Here is a 24,297-nt window from a genome sequence, read left to right on the forward strand (position 1 = left end):
CTCTTTTGATACTCCTTGAGAGGAACTTCTATCATGGGAGAAGTGAAACTTGGCATGACCTCACCTTATGGTGTGAACGACTTCTAAGTGAAGCTTCTCACAAAGAACATTTGGCTTTCAGCATTTTCTTTCGGTTTGATCTGCCAGATCAGTAATGCTAGGTTAAACAGGTTTTGTCTATTGAAAAATGAAACTTCCAGTTGTTTTTGTGATTCTCTGAAGTACTTCTGTATTCTTGGGTAAGAATTTACTAAGAATATTGCTTCAGTTCAGGTTTTAGCAAAGTCTTTAAAGTTGTTCAAATTACAGGAAGTGAAAAGGAAAAAATAGTAAAGGGCATGTGAAACCAATTTATGAGGTATTCAAGTAACTGGTTTGGATTTTAGGAGGAAGATGAAGAGTTTTACTAAGAAAGTCCCAAGTCTGCTTTCTGAATTTTTATAGGTTTTTGAGTTCAAGTATCAACTTATGAAGAAAGGAATAAAAAAAAATTCCAGTAATTGTTAGCTAAGAAATGGTTAGCTAAGGAATAGTTCTTATACCTGGTCCCAAACCAGATGTTCTTTTGTTGTTAGAAAATTGTAGAGTTCTTGGCTGGCTGTCTTTAAAATGGAGTAACACTTGTTAGGATTGCAAACTCCTCAAGATGATCTACTCTCTTGCTATTGTAGCTAATTTAGGCCTCTAAAGACCATTGAGCAAATTAGAGAGTTCATTTCTTGGTCCCATTAATCTTTTATTTTGAAGAAATTTATATATGGCTTTTTTAATTTGCAGACTAGTTTGAGGGGATTTATTTGTGGGTTTGGGTTTGGTTTGGTTTTGGTTTTTTTTTTGTTTTTTTTTTTTGTATCAGGAAGCTTGTTCAGAAGATCTCAAAATGTGCCTATTTGTGGAATCTAGGAGAAAAGATGATAAACTCCTGCCAAAATGGGCAAACTCTTGAAATGCTGTAAACAGCTAAGGTCTTCCCATTAGGAACCCAACTTCACTATGTATTAGTGAGAGACCAGTTTTGTAGTCAGTTGTCTGAAGGAAGGTCCTGTGCTCAGCAGACACGTCAGCAAATCCAAAGTTCTTCTTGTCATCAAACACTGATTGTTGCCATTATACAATATGTCTGAAACCCAAATGCTTTCTTCCCAAGTATGGCATCTCTCTACCCTTTTGGTGGTGTAAGCAGAGTAGACTTAGATCGGTGCTTTTCCACTTCCACAATGCTGAAGTTCAGCTGTTCTGTTTTGTTAAGGGAAAAACACAGTATGCTTTAAAAATACATATAGGTCCTTTTTTGATATGAGTATTCTAGAGTGTGACATATGATCATTGTTATATCACAGAATCACAGTTGTTTAAAAGCTTGATCAGACATTTTGTTCGTGGACTATTAATTTTCTGTATTTCTAGTAATACCATTGTGTGTTCTTGGAAGCTCATTTTTCCATGCAATATTAATGTGACCTCTTTAAACAAAACCAAAGAAAAAGAGTTGTGAATCAGGTTCTATCTTCAGGAGAGATGATCCACCAAGAGACAACTGAGACATGAGAAGCTCATGTAGAAGTTAAGGAATTTAGGCACAAAATTATAGAGGGAATGTTTGAGATTACTTGAATCTTTTCAGATTCTTTGGGCTGCTGTGTCAAGTATCTTCAATGCCATGTTTCCCATCCCAAAGTAATTTTCCTGTAAGCTTTTTAAAGCTCTTTACTATTTCTAGATATCCTTGTTATGTTCTAAAATATTTCCTTTCACAAATATGGCTTTGTTGTACCATACCATATACCTGAATTTAACTTTGAGTTCTTCTGTTCTTTTAATAGTTTCCTTTGGGTTGTGCAACTGTCACAAGCTGGTGATGCATCTTGTACAATGTATATTTAATTTAGCAAACCTATGACAATGTAACCATGCACACATTATCTCAGACTAAAAAAAAGTGTTACGTTCTGAGGTGTAGTTTTGAGTTGCCCACACTACTTCATCCAAAACCAGCTGCAGTTTCTTTTGATTATTAGTCTTAAGAAATGTAATTTGTCCTTTCAAAATCTGGATGATTTTCTGTAATCACTGACACAGTTTGTGCAATAAACTTCTGTGACAGACAGCTTTGCTGTCCCTCTTAAACTTCATCAGGAAAGAATGTTTAGTGGGGTTTGCACTCCTTTCTTAAGGAGATACTTTTTGTGTTGACCACCTACCTGGCATTGTTACTTTCTTCACTGATTCTACTTTTCTTGATAATTTCTACTACATTTACTAGGATTCATAGAAATATGACTGGATATAGAATAGGGAACATTGCAGCCTGAGTAGAGGAAGAAAAAAGGTGGAATGTTTATGAGAACAGAACAAGTTAGCTGAACTAATCATGATATGTGCCTCAGAATAAATAATTGTATTCCTGTTGTAACCTGAACAATTTTGCAAGTAGAACTAAGAACTTCACTGGGACAGTTGGGTGGCTGTTGAGGTGGGGTTGTTAAAATAAAATGTGGCCTTTTTGTGAAAAGGGTGAATTTATGGAGTGAATTAATGAAGCACACTGAGAAGCAATTGTGTGTTCTTGGTCCTTCTCCTCACACAACTGGATTGCAGGTACAGGGGGGATTGTGATTCCCTGCTGCTTTTCACTGCCTTTTGGCATTGTGTCAGAAGACAAATTCAGTCATAAGGTTGAGCTTGTAGTGAAAATATACTGGTTTTTGATTAATGGAATACTGTTGTTCAACACTATTTTGGGAGCTTTTAACTCATTGTTCATTGTCCTGACGGACAAATCTGTCACCATAGGCATTGCAGTCTAGTGGTCACACATAATGTTAATGTGCAGAATAGTTAACAGTATAGGTTTGAATAGTTACAAGCTCGTGCAGCACATAAACTGAGGAATTATTAATCCTAAATATGATCTTTGAATTAAAATAAATCATTGCAATTAGTCATAATTACGTTACATAATTACTTTTTTCTCTTGTATTCAGACTGTTACCTTCACAATCAAAAGCAGAAAATATCAGATTCCATCACACAAATTCAGTCCTCTTTTATCCTAGTAACATCAGGTCTGCAGACCTTTAGAGACTGTTCTACTGGATTCAAATTATAGGTTATACGTGGACTAAATACAGCTGCCTTGTATTTTATAACAACTGTCAAAAATGGAGTTTTAAACAGATGTAGGCATGCAAATTTAAAACTTTGCAAGTTTTTCCTATAGTCACAACTCCTAATAAAACATCTTTGAAAAAAAACCTATTCAGGTCATACCAAGTATATCTGGTGCCATCTGCTGATAACAATTAAGAAATATTTGGTAGTGATAGTAAGTTCAGAGTTCTAACACCTTTCTTGCCCAAAATATGTTTCATTGTGTTTTAAAGTTTTATATGTTTAATTACAAATTTCTCATGTGTAATGGAAAATTACTACTATTAATCACAGGATGGGTGAAGTACTTTCCCATGTTGGGGGGAACAGACTGGCCAATGAGATGCTGGAGAGCCGCACTGCAGAAAGGGACTTGGGGCTCCTGGTTGATGGAAAGTTGAACATGAGCCAGCAGTGCCCTGGCAGCCAGGAGAGCCAGCCCTGTCCTGGGGCACCAGGCACAGCATGGCCAGCTGGGCAAGGGAAGGGATTGTCCTGTTCTGCTCTGGGCTGGGACAGCCTCACCTCCAGTGCTGGCGCAGTTTGGGGTGCCACAGTATAAGAAAGACATCAAACATTAGAGAGTGTCCAAAGGAGGGCAGCAAAGATGGTGAGGGGTTTTAAGGGGAAGCCAGACAGGGAGTGGCTGAAAGTCACTTGCCTTTTTCAGCCTGGAGGAGACTGAGGGGAGACCTCATTGCACTTACAACTTTCTCTTGAGAGGAAGTAGAGGGACAAGCACTGATCTCTTTTCCATGGTGACCAGTGACAAGACCTGAGGTCAACCTCAGTCCCAAAGCTGTGCCAGAGAAAGTTCAGCTTGGATATTAGGAAAACATTCTTCACCAGAGGGTGGTTGGGCACTGGAGCAGGCTCCCCAGAGAAGTGGTCACAGCACCAAGCCTGACAGAGTTCAAGAAGCATTTGGACAGTAATCTCAGGCACATGGTATGACTCTTGGAGATGTCCTGTGTAGGGCCAGGAGCTGGACTTCGATGATCCTTGTGGGTCCCTTTCATCTCAGGATATTCTAATTTTAAGACAGGGTCAAAGTGTTTACAATGGTGCATAGCAGGATAATGACAGACTGTAAATAAGTTGAAATGAAAGGTTCTCTTTAATGTAAGGAAAAATGAGGACAGGCAAGCAGTAGAACATGCCACCCAGAGGTTGTAGAGTCTCCCATCCATGGAAGTATTCCTTACCTAACTAGGTAAAATCCAGAAGAACTCACTTTGACCTCAAAGATGACTACTTTGAATAAGCAGTTTTACTAGAGACTTCCCAAGGTACTTCCACCATGATTTACAGGTTAATGATTTGCAATACAGAACAGTCAATGTGATAGCAGCACTATTTGCATTTTTGGCAGATTCGTCTACCTGAGTCTTTTCAAACCCTTTTGATTGAATATGCATTTAACAGCAAGAGGACTTCAAATGCAACCCCAACCCAGGAGCACACCTTTCAGAGTATATGCTCTTAGATAGACACACACCACCCCCTCATCATGTTACTTTTTAGGAGTAAGATAACTTAAAATCTGTGAACTACCAGTAGCTGAAGCAGTTGAATATATAAGAAATTCTGCTGCATTTATTCTTCATAGGGAGTTTTTGGAAATCATCGCAAAAAATTATACTAATTCTAAAGAAATTATTATAAGAACAAAAAAACAAATCCACAAGTTTTTCTTGTGTGCATGCAACAAACTAATTGCTCTGTATAAGTAGGGTCATTCCAGACCCTACTCAGTCTTGATAATATTTTGTAGAATTCATTTTCTATGAGTTTCTGATTATAGGCAGTCAAATTTTTGCATTTTCAAGCTTAAGCTGTTGATCAGTAGATTTCATTGTCTGGACCTACCATTTCCCTGTCATGCAAACAATTTTGTTCCTAGATAATTCAATTATTTAATTTCATCTCTTAACTTTCTCTATTCTTTTCTTGTATTTTGCATGTGCATCAGTACTGTACATCTGTTGTCTTACTGTTTCAGTATCTGTTGTTGAATTTTTTTTCTTTACTTCTAAGTGTGTTACTAGGATGGTAAACTCCAGTTAAACATTTATTGAGTTCATTATTTAAGAATCAGGAATAGGTATGCTCTGTTTATATTGCTTTGCCTGGAGGTTACATGGTGGGGAAAGATCTTTGTAGGTATCCTCCATCATTTAGAATTTTACCTCATATCTCTCTTCAAGAAACACCTGTCAATTTTAGGTATTTTGGTAGAGATCTGGTTGAAAGATTGTTGGAAGCTAGAGCTTTAACCATAAGCAGATTTGGTTTGTCATGCCTCAGGTAAGTTCTCTTGAAGCCAAGATGTTTTAAAAGTGCTGGAGCTTCACTGTACCTCATCAAGCACTGTGGAGAGGCTGGCCAAAAGGTCTTGACATGAAGCATCTGAGCAGTGAGTCAGCTGCCCTCTCGTGTGCTTTAGACAGAGATCTCATAGGTGCAGGTTTGTAATTCCTTGCAGTGCTCTGTTGGTGAAAATGAATTCTCAAAATGGAATATGTTTTAAATAAACCTGAAACAAGCAAGCAAAAAAATCTTCCATGCACTCACCCTAAACCTGAGCAGCATTCCTTGATCAGTGCTGGCAGTCACTCTCTTGATAGTTGATGGATAAAGCTTCATTGGCATAAAGTACTTGAGCAAGTATGCTGTGTGATCCTCCAAACTTCCTATTAGGACATGTACCCCATGTACCCTTTGCATGCAAACATCTACCCAACCCAGCCCTTCCAGTTTCTTCACTTCCGTGAAAAAACCCTTCAGTTTATCATCTATTTTATTTGTTTCAGATTAACTTTATTATCCCAGTAACTACGGAGCCATGTCCTTTGGTATTTCCTCCAGGCAATCAGGCTCACCTAAAAGCTAATTCTTGTTCATTGCTTTCACACTTGCTTTAAATCCCTCTCCCTTCTTGATTGAAAACTGTTTCACTCATTACCTATGAACTATGGGCAGTGGTTAGTATATTGAAAAGGATATTTGTGTGGAGACATGTGTAGAGTTGAAGGGAGGAGTGAGGTAATGAAGTCAGTGCTGCTGCTGCCAGTTTAAGGGAAAGCACAGATCTCCGAGTATGGTCAGTTGTATTTGTCCTGTGAAATGGTGTGTTGCAGTCATCAGTGCAGTAGCACAGCTTACTTTAACTTTCTTAATTACATTATTTATGCTAAGTTACATTTTTTCTGTTGCTTCTATTAGGATTCTTTTTGGTGATTCATAGTTATGGTTTCAGCTGTGCTTTTTAGTAAGAGGTTTAACTTTTTTCTAGCTGATAGGTAGCATTAAAATAAAGTAATATATATCACATTTGATCCTTTTTTTTTGTTTTGTTTCTAAAATGAGATACTTTTTTCCATTGAAATGTTATATACACAAGAAGTAGGATATAGTTAGTTTAGAATGGGAAATAAAGCTTTTCTTCCAAGTGTTTTATTTCTTGCACTTTGAAAATGTCCTGAAAATCCCGTAAGATTTTACAATAAAAGCTTTAAACTTTATGTTTGTATTCCATTGCTTGTATTACTACAAATTATATGGGACATTTCAAGTAGCATCATATCAGTTCTGACCTTTCAATCCTGAACCTACAATGGGGATTATAATCTCAAGAGTGGAACACAGTCTTTTTGCCTTTTTTTTTTTTTTAAGACCAGTTCATCAAAAGTCTAACTGTTCTATGTTATGAAGAGAACTAGTCTTTACAACTACACTCTAACATTATTTTTGTTGTTGTTCTTTGAAAGTAACTTCTTTCTGTATTAATCCATATTTTATTTTACTTCCATGGTTTGTATTCAAAATACTTTATTTTCAAAACTGAAAATGAGCAGTCTGTAAATGAAAATTCAACTTATTTGCCATTAGTACAGATTCTGAGTCCCCTAAGTAATGCAATCCCACATACTCTTACTTGCATGCTAGGATAGAGGAGTAAGGTAAGAATTAATGATCTATGCTAAATGTTCTTTCAAGTGACTTCCAGTTAGGAATGCTCATTAAAAAAAACTGATAGAGATCTGAATTAATATGTTTGTTACACATGTACTTGTTTAACATTTGTGTGCTTATATGAGGTATTTATTATAAGAAAAGTAGATAATTTTGGTTCTTAATATATCTGATGCCTCTGTTTTTTATTTCTAGATCTTCCTCAGAACTGTGATCCTAACATTCCCCTAGTTGCTCAGGAATTAATGAAAAAAATGATCCGTCAGTTTGCGATTGAGTACATTTCAAAAAGTAGCAAAATTCAAGAGAACAGAAATGGTTCATCATTTGAACCAAGTCTGATGTGTAAAAGTATCCAAATGAACCAAACGGAAAACTCCCTTCAGGAAGAACAGGATAGCCCTCTAGACCTCACTGTGAATCGAACTCAAGAACAGAATACTCAGCAAGGTAAATTTCTATATCTGATCATCTGTGTTTTGCTGTCATTTATTTATTTTATGGTGTCTTATTCCCTTGAAAAGTAAATGTCCATGTCAAATAAAAATGTTTTTCATATTGTGTTAGCAGATAAGCATTCTGATTTCTGAGTGCCCGTGTTAAACAAGTGGCATTGGAATTTTTCAGTTTTGGAATACTGAATTTAAGTCCTCTCACCTGTGCTGTCACAGGTGACAGTGGTTCAAAATTTTGTTGAAGAAATGGCTGTCTGAGAAAAGAGAAAAAGATGCTGGGATTTCATAAAGCAAATGTCACTCAGTCTCTCTCAGCTCTTGAACACTTTGATTCTTTAAATACAGGCTGGTAAGAATGATGGGAAGAGAAGATTGATCTGGGAGAAAATTTCCTTACTTCATACCTTAATCATTACAGATCAGTGCAGCTTTCTTAACTGAAGTAAAGCTAGAAAAATAGTCTGTCTCACTATCACTTACAAAAAGGAAATAATTTCTTTGCCTCAAGGAATATTGCTATCCAAAACTGATAACAGTATAATCACAAGAGTGATTTGGACTTTGAACTAGATTTGGATTAGCTGCAGTTTTCAGGAAGGGTTGTGACTGTCATGTGCAACTGAAAGCAGTGGCAAAAGCAGCTTTTGTCTTTTACAGATATCAGAGTCTGTGTTAATCCTGTAATATTGCAGACCAAAGGGAAAAGTCGGCCTGTATGCACCATACTAAAAAGTATGGCACCATACTAAAAAAGTTGAAAGAAACCAGAACTAAGTTTGTTTGGGTTTTTTGTTTGTTTGTTTATTTTAATGTGCATTAGTAGATTTGGTATGTATGTACCTAATGATTCATTCTTTAATTGGAGATCCTTGGGGGCAGGGAGCTCTCATGGATTCCTCAAGATAAATATACCTATTCTAGGTTAAATTTCAAGCATCCTTTCTCTTTGACAGAAAAAAATTAAGAAATACTGGAATTCTTGCTTTTAGTCTGTATGGTCAGTGGAAACCAGTTCATGCCAGGGTTTAGTAAATACTTAGTATTTTAAATCCTGAGAAAATACCTATTGTGGTTGGATATAATTTTTCTACAGATGAATTACAGATTTTAGAGGTTTATAATTGGCCAGGTTGAAGCACATTTCTTTTGCAAGAGCAATAAAAAATACTTTCCTGCTATCAGGACTATAGCATGTTGCTTACTTCAGCAGCTGATTATTTATAACTAGTCTTAAATTTTCATGAAGGAGCAAAGTCCCCAAAGGCAGGTTCTGGTCATTGCTGAGCCCAAATAAATCTTCGAGGAATGAAAGGGAAGGCAGGAGGTGGGCAGGGCAGGGACAGGAGAAAAATTGTGCTGCCACCCTTATCTTAAAATCCACTGGTCCTTTCTCTAAGATACAGAGAAATGGAGTTATTTAAATAATCTTTTTATGTCATTGGATTTTTTCTTATAGTAAGGTTAAATAGCAAGTTTAGAATTGTGCACCTTGGGTGAAACACCTAAATCTAAAAGAGTTGCTCAGCACACACAGTGTACAAGTTACACATTGAACTATGTAAGACACTGCAGAGTCTCAGGACTTTGGCTGCCATGTTTGCTACAGTGCTTTTTAGATGATCTTGCTGTTAAGAGATGAAATTCAGAGATGCTGAATTGAGAAATAATAGTGGAATAAGACTGTAGTTGGAGAAAGGTGACTTAAACATCTTACCTACCAGGGAAGTTGTATTGTGCTTTCTGTTTTCCATGAATATGTTAATTTTGAGCTATTTTAACTTTTTATTGTAGTGATGGCAACACAAGCAAATAAGTTCAAGATTTAAAATGTCAGCCTGCTCTTTTTATTTGCATTGTGTTCTAAATGCAAAGATTAATGAAAGAGTTATTTCAATCAGCTTTTGTCAAGGATTGTATATTATTGCACCCAGTTCTATGCTTTTCCTGAAGACAGCTTGGTTATAATAAAGTGTCATGTGCTTATGGTAGGGAATTATGAAGGTTTTTTAACTGGATTATTTTTTGAAATGTAAATTCTCTAACATAGTGTTCTTCTTTGGTCTGGAGACTTCTAAAAGCTGTACCATAGTTCCATTCTTAATAGTATTTTTAAATGTCATGCAACTCTCTTTAGTTTTTGCTATTTGTAATTCCTGTTAAAATTTCCAAATGAAGTGGCAGTAGCAGGAGGAAGTTCAGATTGCTTTGATGGATCCTCAGAGTTGAAATCTTTAATTCAAACCCTGTTAAGCAGATAATAATTCAAGTATAAATTGTTTGGGTTCACTTTCTGCATCTTTTGTATTTACAATAGTTATCTTTGAAATGAATGATCTAACTAGTTAAATAGACAATCTTACTCCTTTACTATGAGAGTGATTCTTGGGCTTGAGAGGCAGGAGTAAACTTTATTTTCCACATTACTAGAAGCAGTGAGCAGATCCAAGCTAAGTACTAGCTCAGAACTGAAAGCAGATTCTGCCACTGAAGTTCTGCATTGAAGAAAGCTTCCTACTTTGCTCTGGAGGCCATCTCTGAAGCCAAAAAATCCTTAGCCCTGATGTTTTGGGCTTACATGGCAGGAGTTTTGTAGCTGGGCAGGGCTGTAGGGTGGCACCTGTGAGAAGCTTGTGTGGATTCCCTGTGCAAGGCTCAGGCAGCTCTGCCACAGACCCAGACCCTGTGCCAGGCTGAAGGGGGCACAGGAGCTGGGCTCATGGTGCTGCTGGGAAAGCATGGTTAAGAAAGTGCAAAAATGCTGGACAGGCAGAGGGAGGGGGCAGAAAGCACTGGAAGCAATGAGGTGAGGGAAAGGGAGGTGCTCCAGGCACCAGAGTAGATATTTCCATGGAGCACATGGAAAGGACCATGGTGGAACATGTGTTCCATTGCAGCCTCTGAAGCAAATACTTATTCATGTTGTAGCCTGTGGAACACCCTACATTGAAGCATCTAGGTGTTTCCTGAAGGGTCTATGGCCTGTGGAGAAGGAGCTGAAAAGAATTGTACTGACTTTAGCCCTCATTTTCAATCTTGCCTATGCCATCTGGGGATGGGAGAAAATAGAGGGATTGGGAATAAAGTTGAGAGCCTGGGAAGAGGTAGGAGTGGGGAAGTGCTTTAATTTTTATCTTTTTCTCATTATCCAAATCTATTTTAAATTGCAATAAATTAATTTTCCCCAAGTCTGTTTTGCCTGTAATGGTAATTGACAAGTGTTTTCCCTGTTTTTATCTTGATGATCTTTATCTTATTTCTTCCTGCCCCCCACTGAGGATGGGGAGTGGTAGAGGGGCTGATTTGGGGTCTAACTACTGGCCAAGGTGAACCCATTGCACCTCTGGAACTGCAGCATTTGGTACTGAGTATGAGTTTAAGCGCTGGCATCCAGGCATGTCCAGCTGACCCCTAACTGGTAATGGAGTCCCAGAGCATCCTCTACTTTGCTCTGCAGGTGGAAGTGTGGTAATTTAGCAGGGTGCTTTCATTCCTGTGTATCTTGCTGCTAATGAGGCAATCATTTCACTGTCAGTCAATTAACAGCAGCTGTCTCCAAAAATACCTGTATCTTGCTCCATTTTCTAATCCATGTAACTTACTGTCCAGGCCTTGATAATGAGTACTCTGTAAAGTGAAACAAAATCTATTTTCCATGCACTGCATCTAGCAAAAGTGAGGTGTTGCTGTGTGCTTCTGCAATATTGCTTTTCCTCTAAACTAAGCTAATGCAGAAGCAGCATCCTTGCAGAATGAAAGGGTGAGTAAGAAACAGTGTTGGAATATCCTGCTGCAACTTATTTCCTTGTGCAGTCATGGGGCTGAGCTCTTTCAGGAATATTCCTAGCAGCAGCAAAGTTTGATGCAGAGGCTTCTTTCACTTGGTTGATAGTTCTCAAGCTTCTAAGCAAAGTGACTTTAAGAGTCAGAGGTAGAAGCAGTACCAATATATAATCTGCAGGTTTAGCTGCACAAGCTTTTTCTTGTTTCTGGATTTTCTGGAACCGAGATATCCAGAACCACACACTGATAATGTGTAAACGTAGCCAAAACATGCAAGAAAACTTTCATAATTCCCTTGTTTCATTGAGCCATCATAGACTGGAAGACATCAAAAGATAGCTGGCAGTGTATTGAAAGAATTCCAAACTTTACTGAAAATTAACTTCTTTTTCTTAATATCCTGGTCTTACTATATGTATTGGTGAAGATACTATGCATTTTGAAGATACACATGGTATGTTCCCAAGAAAAATTGTATGAGCTGTAAAAATATTCAAGAAACAGTTTAATACTTTTGCATGAGAAAGTCCCCCTGAAAAGCTACATTTTTGAGGGGAGTAGGTGTTTTTCTTTGCTGGCTGCTATGGTGACAGCCAAGCTCCTTGTCAGATGCTTGCTTGCTTACTTCTCTCATGATAGCACAGGGGAGAAAATGGGAAGAGAAGAAGGGAGAGCTTATGAGTTAAGGATATGGTTACTGCTTGCTACCAGTTGCCATCATGTGCTAAACAGACTTTGGGAAAAATAATTTGAATATTGCTTACAATCTATTTTTTTCATTATTAATTCTGGCAGTAGAAACAAAAAGAGTCATTAAAACACTGCCTTTCCTCCCTCTTTTCCCAGGCTCAGCTTTGTTCCAGGTCCACTTGTGACCACCACCACCATCCCTGTAGTTCAAGGGGATTGGGTGTGGGCTGTCCAGAGTCTGTACCTGCTGCTGGACTTACCTCTGACATTTTCTCATTCTTTTTGTTCCCATTTTTTGTGTCCATCTGGCACTTTTCCCTCTTTCTTAAATATAGTTCTCCAGAGTTTCTGCCCAAGTGGCTGCTGGACTCAGCTGTGTCCTGCAGCAGATCTGGGAGCCAGCTATTGGTGTCCAGCACAGGGCAGCCCCTGGCTTGTCCTCACAGATACTGCCAGGACTGGGCCCTGATCGCCCTGGGTATGGCCATATACTTTTCATCTGGCATTCTTTTATGTTACTAAATAGCACTTAAAGTCAAAAAGGGCTACTCAAAGTGGTAGTTAAGAATTAATAAAAGGCTTTGGTGTTCCTATTGACAGTTTCCTGAAAACTCTGTGTTCAGAAGCACAGAAAATAGCCATCAAAAGGCAAGGCCACCATCAGGAAAAGTACTGAAAACAAGAATGTTGTCTTGTTGCTACAAAACCCATTGTCCTGTGGATGGATAAGGTAAAGGGAGAGTTGGTATTTACTAAATCTCACTGTATTAAAACTAGGTAAGACTCTCTGAAAATTCTTAGAGGAAGAGACAGGTAATGGGCAGGTTTTGCTCAACTGTTCTTAAACATGGGAACTGCTGTGACAGGAGGTCATGGGTCACTGGGTTCACAAAGGGCCTTAGATTTCACAGCTAACAGAAACAAGGCCAGAAACTAAAGCTAGAGTAGGCAGAGATAAATCCCTGAGATCCCTAAGCCAACAACAGCAGCTGCTAGGGGAGCAAAGAGCTGCAGGTAGTAGCCAGGCTGATGTCCTCTTCCAGAGTAGGAGTGGAGTGCTCCCCTGCCTTGGAGGCTGAGGACTGAGTAGTGTGGGTTATCTGATCTACTAAGACAGTTCCTAATAGCTACTGAGAGATTTCCTGAAACCCAGAAAAAAATCAGTTGAGAAATCAAATACCAGTTTTGGGAACTCAAGGCTGACCTGGTTTCTTCCCCTTGGTTTCTTCCTGGTTGCTTCCCCTTCCCCTCCCTGCTTCCCTGAAATCACTAGTCTGGAGGAGTTTAGAGTGATTGTGGTCCTGATTATTTTGAAAATGAATTTTGATCACACTTAGTTTCATCTTGGTATCGGTGCACCTGATGATCTTGTCCTGAGAATCAAAGGCCAGAAGTTGAGCCATTCCTTTGAGGATAAGAATAATTCAATTTGCATAGAAATAGCTGCATTAGAAGACCATGAGTAGCAAACCTGAAAAACATCTAATGTATTTTTCTATATGATCCAATGTTTTATACTTTTTTTAATGAAGAATCATTTCTTAGTAGTCATGGCTTCATCTAAAGAGTGGAAGTAATTTCATAGCTTTTATTAAAACACACCTTACAGAGTGGTTTTTCTGTTCCTGATACAATTCAGTTCCTGTCCAGAATTCTTGCTGTAATACCTGTTTTGATGGATTTGTAAGAAATAATAGAAAGTTCTGGCTCAGTTTAGACAAGACTATCCCTGTCTTGCAAGTAACAACCTTCCAAGATTCTTAGTCCACCTGTAGGATGCCTCTTTGCAAACTTTTTGTACCTGATGTTCCAAAGTGAACATCTCGACTGTGTATATGCATTCATTTTATTAGGTGGGATTTCACTGTGTCTTAGAGCTTTACAGCAGATGCTCTCATTTTCCTACCAGTTTGAGGTGGGTTTTTGTGAGGGTTGTTTATTGTTGGCTTTGGTGGGGGTTTTTTAGCCTTTTTTTTTTTTTGATTGTTTGGTTTGCTTTTTTTAAAAGTTCAACTGAAATTACTAAAAAAAAAAAAAAATCTGTGATCCAGTGACTCTATCTGGTATTTTGCATGTATATCAAATTTCTTCTATGATTCTCTTTACTGGGTATCATCTTCCCATAAAGCATTGTCTTCAGGGAGGTGTTATGTACTTAATGAATTTGAATTTGCTGTGTTGGAAGAACCAAATGTCTTGAACCTCAAATTCCATCAGTTCTGCGCGTCCTTTAGAGGCTGAAAATATATCTAATTGTTTTATTCAGGAGGCTGAATTTTCACTACTGTGTTCTTTTAGTAATTTTTCAACTGATTGCTAGCCTGGTGTTGTCAAGGCCAGTTCTGAAAGATTGAGAACAAAAATTATTTTCATTATGGAATCTTACAAGAGCTTTTGGATTTTGTTGATTTGTTGGGGCTCTTTCTTTTACTAAAAATCTTGCTAGCTGCTAACTTTGCCTAGGTTTTTGTTTTTTGGTGGTTTTTGAGGGGTTTTTTTTGGTAGATTGGTGGAGAGACAATTAACTTTCTGTTGCTTGATATATTGTCAACTTTGTAGTAGTTTTTTTCCCAGTGATGTCTTCTAAACTTTTTTGTGATGCCTATGAGTGCCAACTGAAGATGGAGAAAGGGAGAGCGCACAAGCACTTAAGAGAGGGAGATTTACTTTGTGCGACTGACAGAGCACAGCAGATGAAATCTGTTCCACAGGACTCAGAGACTTTGGGTTCAGCTTGGATATTCCTGGGTAGGCCAAAATGTCCATGTAGAATTTGCCTGTAGTGTTCTTAATTGGCTTTCTCTTCTGCAATATCAGTGCATCAGGAAGGCTGCTTAGCATTAGTCCTTTCTCTGACTTTAAGATTTTGAAAGGAATGTATTCAGGTGAAAAGAAGCACCCTTGACAAGGGGCATACTTATATATATTCGTCCCCTATTGCTGAGTTATGATGTTACCTTTTCTCTCTTTGACCTCCTTCAAATAGTACAAAAGAGCTGTGGAAGAACAGTCAAAAAGCAGTCCAAAAACAAAAATCTGGATTTGATTATTATACAGAACTCCATTTCTTTGCTTTATTGGTATAAAGGAGAGCTACCCAAACCATTTTCTTGACTTCTTGTTTCACTTTTGGCATTTGGATGCTTCAATCGTTGTCTGCATCTGAGACTGTGGGAAAGTATGTGAAATTGATTAATATTTTAGAAATAATAGACGCTGAAATAATAGAAATAGGTACTGAAACATGGAAATGACACTGCAAATGCAATAAGGGGTAGAATAAAGCTGATTATAGAGTTGAATGTTGAGCTACATGTTGAAACTCAAAATTGAATTCGCAGAGCTCAGGCACACAAAACAGCCCAAGTTTGAAACAGAGAACCAAGGAAGAAAGGTATGAAATTAAATATATATTTAGGGGATTTAAATATAATTTAAATGTCATTGATTTTTTTTAATTAAAAGGAGTATTTTAACTGTTATTGTTTTTAAGTACTGATTTTTTTAAAAGTATATTTTTCTATTTCAATACTTCATAGACTTTAACAGCCAAGTATAAATCTTGAATTTTAACATTTACTAGTGACTTGACAGAGCAGACTCCCACCCCACTTTAGGTTTTTCTTTTATCTAATTTCTAATATTATTGCATATATGTGGAGGTAGCAGGAGGAGTATGCATAGTTAAAGTGTTAGAACTCTGTATTGGGCTCAAGCTCTTTTCCCAGTCACGGGGAAGTTACTGGATGCTGGGAAGTTACCCAGTTACTGGTACCTGCTCATCCAGTAACCTGGTCTGGTGTCATTGCTGACCCTGCTCGGAGCAGGAGGTTGGTCTGGGGGCCTCCTGAGATCCTTATTAGCTTGAATTATCCTGTAAGCCTAGGATTTATGTCAAGTTGAACTTCAGCATCAGAATTGTGTATTTGTTTGCAGTAAGTAAATATGAATAATAATTGTAATATCAAGTGCATTGTTTTGGTTGCCCTGAAGTAAAATGTGCAATATAGACACATGTGCTTTTTAGGAAAGCAGTCATGTTTGGTTAATACAGGTTCTTTTAAAGTTTATTATTTCTGAATGGGTTTACTTTTTATTTTTTCTCAAATTTCTAAAGTTTGGTGACAAATCAAATACACAAAATCACTTAGTGATGGCTGATACTGTTAATGGAATAAGGTGTCAGAAATTTTACAGGCTAAAGTAGCTGCTTGAAAATTGTGCCGTAGGTGAAAATACATTTTCTGACAAAATCCGAGATCTTCCTTAAAGCCACTGTTATCATCACTACTCGTTCTTTGCAGGGGATGGAGTGCTAGATCTCTCTACAAAGAAAAGCGCAAGGTTGGAAGAACCAAAATATGATCCCTTGTGTTCTGAAAACTCAGTGTCTGGGTAAGCAATGTTTAGGACTCTCTTTGGCTTATCAAAAAGACAATCCAGGTTTCTCTTCTTTGGCCAGGTTTTATGTTCATAACATACCTGTATATACTGGCACACACATGTGGTTCCTATTTTGCTTTCAAAAGAATTTTTGTCACTCATAAGTGTGTGTCTATGTATATATCATATGTTTCATTTGTCTTTTTTCCTTTTTTTCTGTTTAAAGAAAAGTTATCAGAACAATCACCAAACTTTAGTTCATGTTACTAAAAATTACATGAAAATTGATTACATAACACAGTAGAAGTAAGAGACTAGTAGAAGAAAATGCAAATAATTCTTTTAGAATTTATTTAGGGAATTTCAATTCTGGACAAAAATTACCATGTTAATAATTAGATGCAAAATCTTCTTCAACTAACATGAACAAGTTAAATGACTATTACCTATAATATTCATTAATAGAGAGAGAGCAAGCGTGTGAGAGAGAGCTCTTAATCGTCATACTTATATTTGCATCATGGTTCTGACTATGGTGTGTGGTGGCAAATGGTTAAATTTCTTTATTCAACTAGGAAAAGATTATTGCATCTGCTTAAAGCTACCACAAGAGTAGTGAATTGCTTTGTTTTGTTGGATTTTATGATCTTGGCATCCTCCCATCCACTAGCCATAGCAGGACCCTTTTTGTCACCTGTACGTCTTACAAATAACTTATTACAAATAGGACTACAGTAGCAGCATTTGTTGAATGATGTAAAAGTGCATTTTATTAATTTGCTGATACGAAAAAGTTTGAAAATGGATGGCTTTGTAATAGTGAGCTGTAAATAGTGAGTAGAAGTTTTTAAAATTTTGTCTTATTTTGAGAAAAATGGACTTGATTGTTAACTACAGCACTTTATCTTCTTGTTGTAGAAAGCCTAGTTTTGTGTAAGTCTGGGATGTTTGTGTGTAGTTATGTACTTATTGCTCAAATTTTCTATAAGGGGGTTGACTCTTTTATTACTTGTTTAGCGGTAACGTCACGTTTCTACTAACAAAAACTCCTTCAGGATTTGGGTATTTAACAGAACGTTAATTGTATAATTAAAATTATAACAGTGTTGCTCTGCAAGCATGTGAACAAGGGGATATAGCAAGCGCATGAGACTATTACCAAATACTGAGCTAGGATATAAAGTTCTTGGAAGGGCTGCTGTAGAAGCCACGGTATGATTTTTGACACACTGTCCTACCAGAACTGTAACATTTTGCTAGGATAATCATTTAACTACCACATCTCAAAGGCTAAAAAGTATCAGAAGCAGTGATGTTACCGAAGCAAGGAGTATAATAAAGGAGTGGACCCTTCCCTTCCATAGCTGTGTGAGAGTCTCTCATACATCAGTTTACCATCGTTTCATTCCATCCATCCAGGAGACTACACAGAAACAGAGAGGACTATGTGGAAAGAAGTGCTGAGTTTGCAGATGGTTTGCTCTCAAAAGCTTTGAAAGACATTCAGTCTGGAGCACTGGACATAAATAAAGCAGGCATACTTTATGGCATACCTCAAAAAACTTTACTTCTCCACTTAGAAGCCTTACCAGCAGGAAAGCCTGCACCTTTTAAAAATAAAACTCGAGATTTCAATGATAGTTATTCATTTAAAGACAGTAAAGAAACTTGTGCAGTCCTACAAAAAGTAGCCTTGTGGGCAAGAGCTCAAGCAGAGCGCACAGAAAAAAGTAAACTCAGTCTACTTGAAACCTCAGAATTAAAATTCCCAACAGCTTCCAGTTACCTCCACCAGTTAACTCTACAGAGAATGGTCACTCAGTTTAAAGAAAAAAGTGAAAATCTACAATATGAAACTTCAAGTCCCACTGTACAATTAAAAATTCCTCAGCTAAGAATAAGTTCTGTGTCCAAACCACAGTCTGATACTGCTGGTCTTCTGGATGTTATGTACCACGTTTCTAAAACCTCCTCAGTCTTAGAAGGATCAGCTCTTCAAAAATTGAAAAATATCCTCCCTAAACAGAACAAAATTGAATGTTCTGGACCTGTAACTCACTCAAGTGTTGACTCCTACTTTCTGCATGGGGACCTCTCTCCTTTGTGTCTTAATGCTAAGAATGGGACAGTAGATGGAACCTCAGAAAATACAGAAGATAGTTTGGATCGTAAAGATAATAAGCAACCAAGGAAAAAACGTGGCCGCTATCGGCAGTATGACCATGAAATAATGGAAGAAGCAATTGCAATGGTAATGAGTGGGAAAATGAGTGTTTCCAAAGCACAAGGAATTTATGGGGTACCTCACAGCACTTTAGAATATAAAGTAAAAGAAAGATCTGGAACATTGAAGACTCCACCGAAGAAGAAACTCCGTTTACCAGATACTGGCTTATTTAATATGACAGATTCAGGGACTGGCAGCTGCAAAAATAGTAGCAAGCCTGTGTAGAATAACTGTTAGCAAATTGTTTTGTGTGTGTGTATGTATGTCTGTATACACACACTATGTGAGAAATACATATGCTCACTCTGACAGAAGACATGAAATTATACAGTTCAAAAACCACATACATGCCTTTTGAAAAATAGTTATATTCAGGGTTTTCACTGTGGACAGAATTATAGAGTTGCTCACTTAATTCTGATAGTGTGTATTTAATATAATCCATGTATAAATAGGTGAAAAGATTCAGGTTTTATTTAGTAGTCACTAGCATAAAGATGTTTTGGGAAAACAAGTATTTGTCATGTGAAGCATAATTTTTAATTGGTGGAGAACCACTTTACCCATTCAATTATCCATCTTATTATGGAAATACACAACCAAGGGTTAGCAGACTTTTATAGTTGACAGAATACTTGCAATAAATTGTAAGTAACTCAGATTATACACAGCAAGGGATTTAAAAAAAAAAGATAGTTCCTCACAAGGAAGTGAATTTGTGAAGTATTAGTAGGATATAGTACATTCTGTGAAAGAAAAAAAGTTCGTTATTTAAATATCCAATACAAGTAAGAAAAACATTTCATTACAAAAATGTGTGTTTAGCAGGCATAAACTGCATTTTTTTATCATTTTAAGAAAATTTTGTTGTTGGTTTAGAAAGAAATTGGTGTTTACAAAGTGTACAATTATGAAATCTGAGAAATTACTGTAGTTATAGAATTATTAAATATGAAATAAGATGGAATACTAAGAGCATAAAATAATTTAACTTTAACATAATTTACCTTTTTAGTTTGACATTTAAGGTAACTTGTAAGGTTTAAAAAGAAAGTTGGAATGCAACTTAGAGCATGTTCATACTGTGCACAGAATGAGCTTGAGAATGGTTTGGATTTGTTTGTTTTTTTGTTTAAACGTGCTGGTTAGTTGATGTTATGACTACTTAAAATTTATTTAAGGATTGTGTCACACTCCTATTGAAAAACCTCACTGTAACTGTAATGTATTTGCTGCTGTGACATTTCAAAACATTTTCAGTTTATCAAAATGAATACCAAGTTACATTATCATCTTGCTAATAACCAAATTTGCAGTTCAGGGTCTTGATAGAAATACAAATATGAAACAGTGAAGCTGTTTTGAACTTTCAATAATATAAATTCTTTATAAATTTGGTAGTTAGAAGTTAGACAGTTCATTTTAAATACATAACTTTTAATAGAATTTAAGGGAGACCAATTACCTTCATATTGCAGTTTTTACATGAATTTCAAAGTATTCACATTGGACTTTTTATCACACTTAATTTTTTTATGTAATATGAAAATTATATGTCTACATATGAATGGGGGCTTGCTTCATATATTCACTACTGAACATCAATGCCCTTTTCCTCTCAACATGTAATTTTTTCTCTATGTATCTAATTTGGCATAAAAAAAGACTCCAGCTTTTATGCACATGGTGTACATGCACATGCTTTTTCCCCCACTTAAATTTCCATGTGTATGGGTTAATTGTAGAAATTAAATGGGACATTAGATACATATGGGCCACATCAGGTAATTTCATTTCTATATAGACTTGCCATTAAATTCGGTGGAGAGCATACTGCAATACTGGTGGCGAAATCCAGCCCACATCTATTAACACTACTAAAAAATGGCAACATCCACTTTAGAACAGAATAATCCTCTGAAACTGCACAACCACTATCTCAGTTCCTTGGTCTCTCAGATCTATACTGAATCTTCTTCAGTCATTAAGGTTTACTTGCATATTACAGAACGAATCTCTCAGGCACATGATGATTCTTGGGGTGTCCTGTGCAGGGTCAGGAGTTGGACTCAGTGATCCTGGTGGGTCCCTTCCAACTCAGCTTAATCTGTGATTCTATGATTTTTAGCAGAACTGTACCTGGTAAGGAGTTCACAGAACAGCAGATGTCAGGGTCATCTTTCATTTTAAAAGAATTAAGCCATATTTTGTGAGGGCCAGAAGGATTAATTGGTGAATAAATCCCCAGTGAAAAATGCAGCTGAAAAAACTGCATTAAAAGTTTCAACATCTGTCTTTATACAGTTTTACTTGCAAAAATCTGGGGCTTCAATACATTGCCTAATATTTGTACCATACTGATGTTTTCTACTCCTCAGACATTGTTAGAAATTTGAGTCAGAACTTTATATTGAAGGCAAGTGACAGTACTCTTTTTATATCATTTAAAAGATGACCTGACCAAAAATTTAACAGGATTCATAAAATCAGGGATCATTTTACTATTGACTTAACAGTACTCAGTAGTTTTGTATGTAATATTATAATTAATTTTCAACGTTTTAGTACTTGTATTTATTTTTTGGTCAGAAATAGTAATTAAAATATTTTTTGATAGTTTATAGATGATACTCAACCTGTAAGTGTTTAAAGAACAGAATTATTTGTTTCTAATTATTAGGCTAACATTTTAATTACACAACTAAGGAAAGGCAGGGAAATGTGTAAATTCTCCTCCCCCAACTCCTATGTATTTCATTAATGTCATTTAAATTATACTTTTTGAACTGTTTTATAAATTCAGTTACCAGTCACTACTTAGTAATTGACAATTTCTGAAAATTCCTGTTTCAGCAGAATTTTAAATGAAGGCGAAAGCAAGCCCTACATGCTTTCTACTTATTTGAATGTTTCTCAAGTATTTTATATTAAAAAACAGTGCCTCTGTTTTTAGAACTACTGCTCAGTAAAGTTGTTTAAACCATTTCTGGTAGCTAATGACAATTTTATATTAAATTGTATATTAACTTTAGTGAGACTGATTTTTTTAGTTGTTTACAGTACAAATACTTGTATTTGTTTTTTAATTGCAGTATTTCCATTGTCGCAGTAATTTAGTAAAACTCTGTGGCTGCCTTGATTTTTGACAGATTTTTGTTAACAACTGATTTTTAGGCAATTAGTTATATTTATGCATAAATCAATTGCACTATAATTCATGAATTATTTATTACAATATTTTCTAATGAATTCCATGTATTGTCTTGTGTTGTAAATGTACTGTAATTCTGTTTCTTCTTTGTGTTGTTATATTCCTAAATCTGATTGTATGAATTTAATTGTTTAGTTAACGTGTTTCTACGTTGTAATTTGTAGTAAAGCACTTCAATGCTTTTGCACATAAATTTACAACACTGATGTGTGATTGATTTGCTCATTCAGTAAAAAAAAAAGAAAGAAACAAAAACCTGTACACTGACTTATTTGACTTATTCTTGAGGCACAAGTTGATTAGCAGTGGCATAAGACCAAGAACTGTACAAATTAAGCTCATAATGACTAATTTGCTATGAGAATTTTATCAGAAAGTAGCTTTAAGGAAGGATGTTTTATTTTCTCTGAATTGATTAATTACTAATGAGAACAAAATCAGAAAATTATTGTTCTAACATCCCCCTTAGTTAGCAGCTAAAAATTACAAATAGTATATGGTTTTTTTGAGATACTTATTTGCTTAATAAAGTTAGAAAGCAAACATTTCTGTAAGACAGATTTGTATTTCTAGAGTAGTTCCATTCTGTTTGTATGAGTACTTGAAACTATGTTCTGTTCCAGTTTTGTTGCTGTTGCTGGTCTGTACAGATCTTGCTAGAGAGCTCTATCTTCTCTCTGGCGGAGACAACAAGGGAAGGTTCTCTTTTGGGAGTCCTCTCATAGAGCTTTTCCCTGATAGTTTTTAGATGTGAAGGAGGCCAAGTTTTACTTCTTTATATGTAACTTAATACACTGAAAGTCTGGGAACTAACCTTATCACATTGTTGCCTTTGTGCCATTTTTGGACTCTAGTCAATCCCCACTCCATGTTAGTAAGTGCCCCTATCTGCCGGAAGGGAAGCATCATTCCATGCTTAACTTGGTCCTGGGCGATACAGAAGGTGCCAGGGTAGCAGCATATTGATCCTCTCACCTCTCAACCCCTCAGTTTCCTGCCCACTCTCTCCTGCCATCTTTCTGTGTGTGATTTGGAGGAAGTGTGCAGTTTGTCAAAGTGATAGGTCTTCCTTCTATGAAATTGTTGCTTAAGCCTTTTATCCTGAGGATAGGCTAAACTACAGTGTGACAACACAAATTTAAAGAGATATAGGAAGGTATTACAGGAAACCGAAGTATGATTATAATAGTTGTATGGAAAAGCTACTAAAAATTAGTATGTTTAAATATATTGACATCTCTACAGGGATATGCTTCAAGGAAAATACGTTGCTTTAATGCTTGAATTCGTTTGTGTAGTAAGCTCTGCTCCCAAGTGGTGGCTGAGTAAGGGCTCCATGTGTCTGTAGGAACTCAGAAGGTCGATCACAATAGAATAGATGAAAGTTGTCTGTTGTCTGTCAGCTTTAGAAACTAACTCATGTTAAGGGAAAGCAGATTATAGATGTCACACAAGGGTGGGTAATCAGGAAAGAAATTGTTTTACAAGAATGCCTGTGATAATCAGAATATTGCTTTATACAAAAATTGATCTCCACATAGCAAATTCAAAAGTTTTGAGGCCTGTGGATGATTTGGTCACTCCCTCTGAGAAGGTTGTAAGGCTCCAGAAGTTTCTTCCACCAGTGAACAGATTTTAATTAGCAGTTATGGATACAGGTCCTCTATAGTTCAAGCTCTCCAGTGAAGCTATAGACACACGTTGCAAGTCTGAACAGATAGAAAGGTGCTAGTTTAAAAAATCAGTCTAAAAAGAGATTCTGCTATAGCTATCTTTTTAGCAAATTAGCACTTAACAAATTTACTCTGGTTTACAAACAGAATATGGAAGATGGAGGCCTAGTGGCATGTTGAATTTTTTTTTTTAGTCTGGCCTTTCAAAACATAAATTAAAATCATGGTGGTGGGGAGGGCAATTACATTTTATCCTTAATTGTACTATTAGAATGAGCTTTCTTCTTACAAGTGTAGTGATTTTGATACCTTGTGACTCCTGAATTTGTTGGAGTAACACACTTTTCTCAGTATAGTGGCATTTCAAAAAGAGTCAAATCCTGACACTGACATTCCCTTGAATAATGTGGGTTTTATTTTAGATTGCAAGTGCAAAGAGGTTTTGGTTTTTTTCTTTTTAAGACTTAATCATTTCAGATTAAATATTATCTCAACTTCAACTAATACCATCATGATCTTACACCTTTATGAGTTAGTATCATCTAGATGCCTGATTTTGAATGTATACCATTTCATACAGAATATTACAGGAGAAGGAAAAAAAACATGAAGAATTATTATGCACAGTTGGCTGGTTTTAAGCTCTAAGCTTTAAAATGTGTCTAGGACAATAAAAATACAAGTTTGCATCCAGTAAGAAACTCAAAGCTAGAAGTTATTATTGATGCTTATAATTTTGGGTATGACTCAATT

The 24,297-nt window shown here is 36.5% G+C and overlaps 1 protein-coding gene across 6 annotated transcripts in view; it reads left to right on the forward strand.

Annotated features, from left to right (window-relative positions):
* The window catches only part of LCORL (ligand dependent nuclear receptor corepressor like), an 80,249-nt gene that overhangs the window by 32,583 nt on the left and 23,369 nt on the right, over positions 1-24,297 (forward strand). For 3 of the 6 annotated variants that reach the window (XM_054296100.1, XM_054296101.1, XM_054296096.1), the window contains exons 5-6: positions 7,321-7,575; positions 16,355-16,445. In XM_054296100.1, coding sequence (XP_054152075.1) covers positions 7,321-7,575; positions 16,355-16,445 — 346 coding nt within the window. Of the gene's footprint in view, positions 1-7,320; positions 7,576-16,354; positions 16,446-17,852; positions 22,281-24,297 lie in introns of those variants that run through there. The other 3 variants (XM_054296099.1, XM_054296098.1, XM_054296102.1) reach the window with 3 other exon arrangements.

Source organism: Melozone crissalis, unplaced genomic scaffold, assembly GCF_028551555.1.
Source record: "Melozone crissalis strain CALT ecotype California unplaced genomic scaffold, PUWL_Pcris_2 ptg000006l_1, whole genome shotgun sequence".
Lineage (NCBI taxonomy): Eukaryota > Metazoa > Chordata > Aves > Passeriformes > Passerellidae > Melozone > Melozone crissalis.